Source organism: Hemitrygon akajei, chromosome 5 (assembly GCF_048418815.1).
Source record: "Hemitrygon akajei chromosome 5, sHemAka1.3, whole genome shotgun sequence".
NCBI lineage: Eukaryota > Metazoa > Chordata > Chondrichthyes > Myliobatiformes > Dasyatidae > Hemitrygon > Hemitrygon akajei.
Window position 1 is genome coordinate 133,069,273 of NC_133128.1, and position 12,303 is coordinate 133,081,575.

Consider the following 12,303-nt stretch of genomic DNA (forward strand, 5'->3'; position numbering starts at 1 on the left):
GGTTTCTCAAAGCCCTGTTCCCCTGTCCCCCCCACCATGTGCAGAGCTTAAGTTTCCTCTAAACCAACACAAGTCACCCTGGGTATATTATTTGCTCCCCAGGAGTTCACTGTAATTAACCTACAAAATGCGACTGCTGGTCAGCCCTTCCGGAACTCGTGACTGAAATGTATAAGGGGTTTTAAACGGCTTGTGGCATCCTCTCTCTCCTGCTTTTGAACAGAAGGATACTGTGCTTTGTTGCTGAAGGAGCTGGCCCTGGGTAATGGTCTTCTTGAGGGACGAGGCTCGGTGAGGGAGAGGGCAAGTGGAGGGGTGTAGGAGAAGAAACCCCCGAACCAGAGGCAGGGTGGCTGAAGGACCGGTGCAAATGTTGGGCAAGAAAGTAAAGACGACAGAAACTGGCAAATAATAATGACTAGTTAAATTGCCTGGCATCAGTTTCTTATTTGTTTAAAGATTACAAGGAGAAATATTAGCTTTATGTGTCACATGCGCATCAAAGCATACAGTGAAATGTGTTGTTTGCGTTGGCCACCCCACGAGTGTTGCCTTGCTTCCAGTGCTAACGTACCAGGCCCACAGCTCACTAACCCTAACACGCATGCCTTTGGGTTGTGGGAGGGAACTGGAGCACTTGGAGGAAATCCACATCGCCAGAGGTAGAACATACAGGCAGCAGCAGGAATGGAACCCCAAACAGGTGCTCGCTGGCACTACGCAAAAGTGCTGCCCTTCTCTCATCGTGCTTTTTAGGAAGGAAAGGGCAGCCCCGTCCCGTCTAGTGGTTTTTATTTGTTTATAAACCAACCAAGAAGAACTGGGTAATTTTGGTGAACATTCTGTGACACGCTGAGAGGAGCTGGTTTCTTGAATGAAGCAAATAGCACAGGCGAATGAGGCAGGCAAGGTTGGAAAGGCACTTGCTCAGCCAGCAAGACCCTCCCTTGCCCTGTAAGATACATTAAGCTCAGGAAAAGACTGTTGCTTTGGGAATGTGGAAACAGTTCGGAAAGAATGCACAAAAAAAAACACAAAGAAATCACAATTTAAAGCGGTGGAGTTGAACAAATGTGCGCCAGCATTTTCCAACAAATCACTGAAGGAATGACAGGAGATGTGGGAACAATAATTGTGCAGCAGAAGGGAAATTGGATAAATTGCAGTGAAAGAGAAAAGTAATGGGTAAAGGCTTCCTTCAGAAGAACCACTCTGGCAACAACAGGCCAAAGGGCCTCTATGACTTTGATAGATAATACATACCTGAAAATAAGGGATAGGAGAATGCCAATCACAAACAAGAGAAAACCTGCAGAGATACTGGAGATCCGAGCAACACACACAAAATGCCGGAAGGACTCAGCAGGCCAGGCAGCATCTATAGAAATGAGTAAACAGTCGCTGTTTCAGGCCGAGATCCAAGGGTCTCGGCGCAAAACGTCGACTGTACTCTTTTCCATAGACGCTGCCTGGCCTGCTGAGTTCCTCCAGCATCTTGTGTGTGTTGACAGATGAATGCCACTTGGCCCACCTGACCCACGCTTCATGGGGCCCATCGTCCAGACCCACCTCAAAGCCCACCTGCCCCAGCACACTGCACTCTCCCCTCATCCTGCAATCAGGACATCTGAGGAGGAGTTAAAATAAAACAAGGGAAACCCCTCGGCAAAAAGAAAGTGAAAAAATATGACAGGAAGATGACAGAGTGAGTGCAGCAAATCAGGGGCAATCCCAGCACTGTGTCACACACACACAGGGACTCCCAGATGGGAGCAAGTGGGCAATCAAGCTGGCAGTCTGTCAGTGAACGCTTTGAAGCAGTTCCCCCAATCTGAATCTGAACTCAGCTCACATTTGCCGCAGACACACTGCAGCAGCTGTTAAAATGAAGTATGTTTTTTTTTTCCCTAGGAAGGTAGAAACATTTGATTTCTTGCCAGCTCAAGACTGCTCTCAGCTCTGCGGACTCACTCCCTTTGGCCTTCCACCAGCACGCTGGCCTCAGCTCAGTCCAGTCTGTTCTCCCTCACACGCCAAGGCTCTCAAACACTCTGAGCCACCCCTCTCTCTCACCCTCCCTCCCTATCTCTCGACCTCACATCCTCCTACTGGAAGTGGGGGGGGGGTGGGGGGGAAGGTTTCTAGGAAATCACTGAAGTAAAATAGCTAGAAAGATGAGGAACAGAAATACCTGGATGGCCACAGAGCAGGGCAGACAGCAAAGGCCTGCCGGAGGGATACGACAGAGGTACAACCAGGAAATCACTTCAAGTGTGAATAACAATGTAAAAACCTGACTTCAAATCCCACCACAGAACTTGAATTTAATTAATAATCTGGAATGTTGCTACAACCAATTAGTACTGATGACTTGAAAACTACTGGATTGTTGTAAATGACCCACATGTATTGCTAATATATTCGAGCTGAAGGTAAGTCTCGGCCCACAATCACGTGTTTGGCTCTGAAAATGGCAGAGGAGGATTGTCAGTTCCAGGGGAATGTAGGGATGGGCAATAAATATTGACCCAGCCAGTGTGGTCCAGATCCTGTAAAATGAATGAATCAATTAGAAAGAAGGCCTCAGGCTTCTCAGCTGTGGTGTCGTTTTCAGATTTTTAAGGAAAATCCCAGTTTGGGATTTGGAAGCACAGTGAGGCTCCTGACAAATCACTTAGCTGGCCCAAAGGAGATTCTCTGCACTCTTCAGTGGATTTTCCAAATGGGAATGCCTTAGAGGCAGTGTCAGCTATGGCAGAGGCTCCTGATGAATCACTTAGCTGGCCCAAAGGAAATTCTCTGCACTCTTCAGTGGGTTCCAAATGGGAGTGCCTTAGAGGCAGTGTCAGCTGTGGCTCAGCAGCAGCACCCGAGTCAGCAAGGTTGTGGATTCAAATCCCACGCTGGAGACTATTGTGGTTGGTACTTGCAGCCTAGCAGACAAGATATTAACCACAGCAACCATCTGCTCTCTAAACTAGACATAACAGGTCTCACAATGTAACTGGAAAAATCTCCTGGGGACGCTGGCCCTGGACAAAACCCATTAGAACTGGTTATAGGGTCATGGTGATTTGGGGTGTTGCTGTAAATTTCAGTTAGTTTAAGAGATGCCGTTGGGTACCTCTGTTGTGTACTCAGGTGTGGGGTGCAGACTGGAGGAAATAGAAGGTGGGTATGTCACAGACTGCTTAAATGGATACAACATTCTCTGCTTACTTACTCTCATTAAACTTGACAAACTGTTTCACAGACTTGGGTGGGATTCTTAACACTCAGCTACAAGAAGTTAGTCGGTGGTACAACGTTAAGGTGAAAAGGATAAGGTGGAGCAGAGAGGCTGGAGGTTGAGGATTCCAAGACCAGATCCTGGCACCTTAAAGCGTGGCTGCAAGTGGAAAGGTGTTGACAATAGGGCAATGCACAAGGGTCCAGAGTTACAGCGTCACAGGGATCCCAAGGGTGCACATCTCTTGCGGAGTTTGAGGGTTATGGAGGGCAGAGGAATTGATAGCAGAAGGATCATGTCAAACAGCATCGGTGGAGGAAGAATCAGGGTCAGTGTTTCAGGGTGTTGTTCTACCTTGGGTCTCATGAAAGTGAAATAAAATTTTAGATAAGGAAACCGGATCCTGCTCTCTATCGCCATCTGGTGACACCTTCTGGCTGATGGGATCGTTCTGGGTTCAACTCCGTCTCGGGCACAATGAGTGGAACTTTGATTTGACTCTCCAGGATGGCTGCCGCCCTTTGAAACAAGGGACAATTGTGGTCAGCCTCTGCTAGGCATTGCAATGCACACAAAAAGCTGTCGGGACTCAGCAGGCCAGGCAGCATCAATGGAGATGAGGGAACAATTAATGTTTCGGGCCGACCCTTCATCAGCCTCCATTCTGGGGGGAAATGAATTCAAGTTCCAGCATCAGCTCAAAATTAAAAGGAATAAATCTGCTTTACACAGAATGGATTGAACTCATGGACGAGGACACAATGTCTGTCAGCGTGGCAATGTCTGTCTTTCCTTCCCCTGTGGCTGGAGGTGACCCAAACTCCCCTTTTACTGTGGCACCATGCAAGTCAGTGGTGACAAGCCAGGCACCTGGCACATAGAGCACTGAAGTTGATCTTGGAAAACCTTGTGCTTTCCAACAACACGTCAGGCCTGGATGAGTCTGCTCCCATGGCCATACTGTTTACACGCAAACATTTCCCTTATTTACTGCAGTTGGGCAGCAGTCGCTTCAGGAGTCCCAGTGACACAGTCTGTTAAACTGGGCAATGACAGAAGTCATTGAAGCCCCTCCATTTTTCCTGCGCTTCAATCAGTTCAAGACTCCGTCTGTGGCCTCAGCTCCTTTCAGCTGACCACAATATCCCCCCAGTCCATTTCGGAGTCAGGGAGCACCCATCATTTCCCACCAATGGTGAAAGTTCCAAGGTTTCAGAAGTTTTCAAAACTTTCAGTTTTCCATCCCCCTCAAAGCCACCGGGTTACGTGGTCCTTCTGGGGGCACTTACTGCGCCTTCCGTTTCATAAAACTCTCCCAAGAATCACTGGCTGAGGGGCCGGTCACAGCCTCAGGAGAGCCCAACAACATCACAGCCACTGCTGTGATTTGAACAACAGTGTCAAAATGAGGTAAACTTGGCACAATAATTTGCGCACAGTAAGCTCCCACAAACAGCAATCTGATTGATAATGATCGGACAATTTGTTTTATTGATGTTGAAAGAAGAGCAATTGAATCATAGCAACAGAAACAAGCCCACATCAGACCATCAATCACCATTAAATCTACATTAATCTATTATTTTTCTTCTGCCCAAGTACCCATCAGCCCCCCCCCCCACCCCCACCCCTACACGCAGGGCAATTCACAGTGCCAATTAACCTACTTTGGAATAGAAACCAACACGGGTCACGGGTGAAGGCGACAACACCCTCGACAGCCCCCAAGGTCGGGATTGAACCTAGGGTCTCGGGCGCTGCTAGGTAGCGGCGCTACCAGTTGCGCCTTAAAAACAAATTAACGTTAACCAGGAGAATTCATCTGTTATCCGTCAAGAGAGTGCTGTTTGCATCTTTTGAGAGGGCAGATCGGACCCTTATTTTACCGTTCATCCAAAAATACAGTCCTCTGTCATAAGGTGGTGAGAGAAATCCCTTCGCCAGAAACGGGGGCAAAAAATCCTGGTGTCGCACCGGAGAATCGGCCAATACACCCGAGGCAGGAACACGGGATGCCCTGAAGGGGGCGCTTGCTGCCTCCAGTTGTGTCAGGAGGTCGCTGAGCCCGGAGGTGTTTGAATGGGAAGCTGGCTGGAAAGGCGCTATGAAAGGAGTCCTGTGAAATTTTCAAATTTCAGACAAGCCGATTATCGTTTGTAAAAAAAAGGAAAACGGGCTTCTGATTTCAATCTCTCCAGCAGCCTCAGCACACACTGACATCGGCGATATCAGTGCTCGATTAGTCTATGTGTGAGGAGAGGGGGAAAAAAGAGGAGGATATACTGTAATTGGAATTAGACAGTTTGTACCATACTAATTACAGTTCATTTTCTCAGGATCTGTTATTAACCAGCTTTCTGAGTTATTTGAATTTAAGACTAGAGGTGTCAAGAGCCATTGCTACGGTTATGATACCTATACAGTAAAGCCCTGGTCTGTTAAACTGTAGGCACACACTGCTGGCAAGTTCTTATTTAATTCTCTTGTAAAGGGAAGTTTGGTAATTTTACTACTGCACACCAGTAGAAATTAAAATCTCGCATTATAATACAGTTTGTGAATTATACAGCATCCTTTGTTTAACCCACATCTCAATATCATTTGTCACATCCAAAGCTCTTCCCCAGGTTTGGCATGTTCATATCTCACAACACTGAAAAAACTCAATGCCATCCGTAGTAAAGCCCCCAATCTGATGACGAGCCACCCTCCTGATGAAGTATTTGCTCACCACCACCGCTCTTTGGATATGAGTATGTGTCAGCAAAGAGATAGACTGAGGCAGCTCATCCAGACTTCCATAGCAGCACCTCCCAGACTACAGCCTCTGCACCTCCGAAGGCAGGGAGCACTGACTTGCGGAAACACGGTCACTTCCAAGTCCCACACACAACTTGGACAGTTGTGCCAAGTCGTGCTACAGCAATGCTGCATTAATGCCCAGCTAATGGTAGCTCAGACACATAACTCTCTGAAATCAACACCATTGAAAGGAATTGTCTGGTGGGCATTATTTGAGCAGCCTCATGTTCTAGGGTGTCAACATCTCCGAAGATCTTTCCTGAGCCCAACATCCTGTATGGATGCAATCACCAGGAAGGCAAGCAGGTGGCTATATTCCATTAAGAGTTTGGGGAGACTTGCTAAGTCACTTTAGACTCTGGATCAATGTACAGGATCGGTAAAAGCTGCAGAGGGTTGAAAACTCAGCCAACCCCATCTTGGGCACCAGCCTCCACACCATCGAGGACATTTTCAATAGGCAATGCCTCAAAAAGGCAGCATCCATCACTAAAGACCCTCATCACCCAGGACATGCCCTCTTCTCATTTCCACCATCAGAAAGAAGGTACTGGAGCCTGAAGACAACCACTCAATGTTTTAGCAACAGCTTCTTCCCCTCTGCCATCAGATGTCTGAATGGACAACAAACCCATGAACCCTACCTTACATTTTGCTCTCTTTTTACATTACTTATTTAATATATCGTTGCAATTTTTATGTATTACACTGTACTACAGAGTGCATGACTTGGGTCACAGATAATAAACCTGATTCTGACTCTGACTTGTGGAAGCTTGCTGTGTGCAAATTAGCCAGTGTCTTTCCGTAAACCTCGACTTTAAAAGCACTGCATTGACTGTGGGATCACACTGGGTTTCTGAAAGTTGCAGTGCGAAGGCAGATTTTGATTTCTAAGCGTACATTTTTGGACATCTAAAGGCAGGCTTTAATTGGTGCTCTGATGCATCTGACAGATTGCTCAATGCCAACACAGGATGGGATGGAGCTTTATCTTGACAGACAAAGGTTGAAATGCACCGACACTCTGTCATGACTCACTCGCTGAGGCGAGTCTGCCAGCTAATGACTGGTTCTTGCACCAAAATATCCCATGCAGCTTCAAGCATTCCTTCCCAAACTAAACATTGTCCTAAAAAGGTAGGGAAACATTCCATTGTTAGTGTGGAAATGCCTTGAGGAGGGGAAAAAAATTACATTTCATTTGTTTTATTCACAGCCGAAGCATATCAGGACAAATAACTGGCAGCACTGACCCACTGCGGGGAAGGTGATTTCCTAATATAGCAGGAAGTTTTTCAGCCCATCAGCTCTAGACTGGCTATCACATCAATTCTATTTGTCCATTTATTTTGCTTGAGCTATTCTCTCTCGTACTCTTACTGTAGTTGTCACCCTTACAATAGAGACACGTTTAGTTTGAACAGAGTGAAGATGTGGTGATGTTCTAGTAGTTGGGAGGGACAAGATACAAGGAGCTAAGGAGATGTCACACTGAAATTCAGGGAAGAACTCTCCGTATAGCTTGAGCTAACACGGTGTCAATGTGGGACAGTGTGATGACAGAATAAATAAGGGGAGGAGGGGACTTAACGGAGGCGGAATTACCGGGTGATGCTTATGCAATTACAAACTTGAACTCATCCATTAACCAAGAAACAACTTCTCACAGTCAGATGGAGTGGGCGAGAGTTGGCTGGATCGCCAAGTCTCAGGCACAGGCAGTAGACACGGTACATTTACGTTTGGAGATACCGGGAAACTAAACTCAAAATAGCAGGGAAAGTCTCCAGAGGGAATGGAAAACACCATTACTCAAGATGACAGCTGCAGATATCAACCTATATCGTTTTTCCGGAGAGGTTTCCCCCCACGTCTTTAACTTCTGCTTAAAATCCATGTGTACTATACATATGGTCCAAACGCTGGCAAACCACTTCCACTTTTACAACACACACCCTTACAACCCAACCATTCTCCAAGTTAGCCCACCGGCAGCAAATAGACCAGAAGCCATCAAGATTGCTGCTTGGTGCGTGATGTTAAAAGTGGTCTAAGCCCCTGGTGAGCTAGAATGGGCATGTGACAAAAGGTACCAGAGTGAGAAAGTTACCAGGGGTTTCTGCTCCAGTGACAGTGACCAGTTTGGGTTGTCATTCGATTGTTTTGACTGTTCACTTCCCTTTCATATACACTGGAGCTCCAGAGATTCGGGTTCAATCCCAGCCTCTGGTGTTGTCTGCGTGGGGTTTCCACGTTCTCCCTGTGGCCACCCAGGACACTCAGGTTTCAGCCCACACACCAGCGGTTAACTGGCCTGAGGAGGGACCTGGGCCAGAAGGAGCTGATGGGAATGCGAGAGGGAGGGATCAGTGTGAAATGAATGGGCCGAAGGGCCTGGTTCTTTGCTGTATGATTACATCAATTTCCCCTCAACCCAGACCTTCCCTTATCCTTCTACAGATGGTATATCTGACCTGCCGAGTGTTTGCAGCACTTTCTGTTTTTGGTTTGGGTTTGCGTGTTTTTCATTTTCACCCATCACCTGCAAGCGTCCGCCACTTTGTTCATCAATCCCACACAAATTGTACGGGGTGCTCCAAGATGGGGAGAACGCGGGGCATTTCAGACAGAAAGCAACCTTCTGTCTTCCCTGCAGAATGTAAAGCGATGGACTGGAGTCCCACAGCTCAGCGCCCGTTGACTTTCCCTTGTTTTAAAGGGGAATTCCCCTGCCCTCCGTGATTTTGAACCCACCTCATGAGTCTAACTCCGTGTGCGCCCAGTGTACAGCGGGCTGCCCGTGTCCCCCTTCTGGGGCCCGAGTAACTGGGGCTGTAGTGGGGAATAATTGCTGGAGGTAGAGGTGGAATCTTGGAATTGTCTCTGTGTTGAGAGAGCAGCAGCTCAGAACTCCAAGGCAGCGAGAGACGCGAATGCTTTGCCCGTGCCCCGCTTCTCTGGTGGGGGAACGTTCTCGGCGACCGGTCCGCGTTCTCGGCGCCAGCACAACTGAGCACGCTGGCAAACCGCGCCAGGTCTCCCGATGCGGGGAAGGTCGGCGGGGTGGGACGTGAGTTGGTTATTTTCCCCAGCCGCTTCAAAATGCAGAACGGGAGGTAGACGGAGGGCGATGGGGGAAGAACAGCTGGTGCGCTGGACCCCCGGGGTTAAGCGGTCACTCCCCCCCCCCAACCCCCACGGACGGGTGATCACTTTCCCCGTCAGAGTCCGGGGAACGGGCCGACACTACCCGTCTGGATCTCCGGTGGGGCTTGAGGCGTCGGGTCAGGATCCTGGAGCTCGTTAACTTCTGCTCCACACGCCGGCTAATTTCGGGATGGGAAGCTGCTACGTTAGAAGGAGAGCGGGGCGAGAGCGAGCAGAGCCGGGGACGGTTGGCAGTTCGGTTCGGTTCGGTTCGCTTGCTGCTCCGTTAACGCCAGGGCAGCGGCTTTCTAGCACGGCGACATTAGCCGCCGAAGTGGAGACAGAGACGGAGTAAGCGCTATTACCCGATTACCCGGTAGTCCGGAGTAACAGGTATCCGCGCAGAGATCGCAGTGATAGGAAGCGTCCAGAGTCCCCGGTTACCGGCCCTGCCTCGGGCGGAAGCGGGGAGAACATCTTCACAACTTGCCTTGCCAGTGTACAGAGGAAAGACTAGTGAGTGTGTAGAAGAGAGAGAGGACGGAGATGCGCTTAATGAGAGATACTGGCAGGAGCAGATGCCAGTCTCTCCCACTACCACCACCCAGATATTCAGCCTCTGCCGGGTTAGACCCGCTTGTACCCGCGCCCTGCTCCGTGTATCTGTACCTGTGTGGAAGCCGCGGAGAGCCGGCCGCAGCGGGGAGAACAGTCAGACACACGCTTGGTCCCACTCCAAGCCAGCGAGATTGTTGTTCTGGGTAACTTTGCCCCTTATTCTCCACCCTCTCTTTTTTATGTTGTCTCTCTCCTTAAAAAAAAGACCTATTTTATTTAACCCATATGTCTCCTTAAAACCAGCCAGGATCTACATCTGCCGCTGGTCTCTCCGGAACGCGGTGAGCAAGGAGAGCAAAAATGTGTTCACCGTTAACAGACACAAAATTACGCTGCGATGTTGCCAACTCCCATTAAAACGCCTCGGATGGTGCGATGTGCTGATAAGGAAATGTTAAATGATATGGAATAATTATGAAAGTTTAGAATGACACGGAAGGAAAACTGTTATAACATTCGCGGGAGTCCTCGGCCCAGAGACTTGGAAAGTTTTAAGGGAGCCCTCTTCTTACCGTTCTGCCCAGCGCCAAGTTTAAGAAAACAACAGGAACTGATCCAGAGGAGCGTCGCTGGAACCGCACTCCTGAACATCTCCCCTCCGCGTCCCAGAGGATTCCTTTGGGTTGTTTTTATTTTGTAAATTCCACCTCAGATCGCTTCTGGCGGAACCGAGTCCCGTTATATTCCAAGCCGCGTCTTGTCCCGCTGTGAGATGTGCGATCCCTCTTCACACTCTGCCTTACAAACACACACTCACGGAGGCTTCTCTCTCGGTTGATACGCCACACTACAATCTCCCCCTCTCTTCAAAAACAATTACAGAACTGAGAAAAAAAATTGTCCTCTTTAAGCATAGGCTGGTGTCACTTCCTCTGTTAGCTGGTTTGAAGGCTTCCTGTCTCTCTCTCTCCCTCTCCCTCCCGTGTTACATCCCTGGGGGGTGGTGTAACACCAAACGAGACGCGGTCCGAACAACAAGAAGCAGATATCTCGGCAGAACAGAGATACTAAGAGTAGCGTTTGGTCGGCGATGATCCGGAGACTGACTGCTGCTTTGAAACAACGCAGCCCTCAAACAAGAACTCGCTCTCCTCCACATAAGCCCTCCTTAAAACTTAGCTCAGTGCCAAAGCAGATCTAACTTGAGAGAGGGAGTACCTCTTTTCCAACGTGCAGGGCACCACTTTTGTGTTTCTTGGGATGTATTAAAGAGCTCTGACGCCTTTGAGCTCGCGTTCCTGTCTGCTCTCCTCCTCCCTCCCTCTTTCTCTTTCTCGCCTCTTCCCTTCCCTCGGACTGTTCTACACGCATGAGGGCGAAGGCATAAAAAACGGAGACTATCGCATTACACACACACACACACACACACACGCCCTCCCAGAGCCACGATTAAAGCGAGCCAGACTTTCAACGTAAGATGCGCTCCAGGTCTCTCTCTCTCTCTCTCTCTCTCTCTCTCTCTCACACACACACACACACACACACACACACACACACACACACACACACACACACACACACACACACACACACACACACACACACACACACACACACAGAGTAAGAGTCATTACTCGTTAGCCCCAGTGAACAAAATCTTTAATAAAAGCATTTTTCTCTCTTTAGTGAAACGATCAGCCGCGGAGACTGATGAGTTTGCGCAACAATTTAATTGCTGGGATGTGCGTTCGTTAAGTATTTATGTGCGGTGTTTTTATATCATAATAACAGACCATTAAAAGACAGAAGAACTATTTGATTCATAAGGCGGGAGAGTCACGAAAGGATAATCCCAGGAAGCCGCCACTTTTCCGAGCAACCCTTCTCATGTTCGGGCGCACATTCCTCAAAGCGAGCCGTACAGTACACAGGGATTATACCGCTTGATTCCGTTCAAATGAAGCAGTGATTTAGGAGTTACAATGGGTTGTGTTACAAATGCAAGTGAACTGCAAACACATTATGCATTAAACAGGCGCCATAAGAATGGATGTGTTACACTCTCTCATGTCTGGATTTTTATACATCTGTCTCCAAGTATGCATTCTCAATGTTTATACGTAACATATAATATATATTTTATATATATAACATATAATATATATAATATATAGTATACGGCATGTGAGCGTGTGTGTGTTCAACGTAAATATTTTCCACTATAAATATATTCTCCTCTCATATGACATGTTATCACTATTGCCACTCACGAATATTCTCAAGATAAATTCTCTCGTTAATTATACCTTATCGCTAATCATATACCACGAATGCGCCAGCTTCCCACGTAGCGTATTCCCATCAATGCTCACTTGCCTACTCGGTACCCAAGTACTGATGCCCACTATCTTGCAGTGATCACTGCCTACATATGGGGAAATTAATCACTACAAGTTCATTATCCACTAGACATTCCCGATCACCTTTAACTCATCTCCACACTACAATATGCTGTACATCCCATTATATATAATCGCACGATGCCCTCTCGCCACGCATGCAAC

At 48.0% G+C, this 12,303-nt stretch overlaps 1 protein-coding gene across 3 annotated transcripts in view; it reads right to left on the reverse strand.

Moving 5' to 3' along the window:
- Nucleotides 1-11,187, reverse strand: part of LOC140728184 (neuropilin-2-like) — a 113,014-nt gene extending 101,827 nt beyond the window's left edge. For 2 of the 3 annotated variants that reach the window (XM_073046524.1, XM_073046526.1), the window contains exon 1: nucleotides 10,312-11,184. In XM_073046524.1, coding sequence (XP_072902625.1) covers nucleotides 10,312-10,390 — 79 coding nt within the window. In that variant the 5' untranslated portion in view covers nucleotides 10,391-11,184. Of the gene's footprint in view, nucleotides 1-10,311 lie in introns of all 3 variants that reach the window. The other variant, XM_073046525.1, reaches the window with a different exon arrangement.
- Between the last annotated feature and the right edge of the window lie 1,116 nt (nucleotides 11,188-12,303).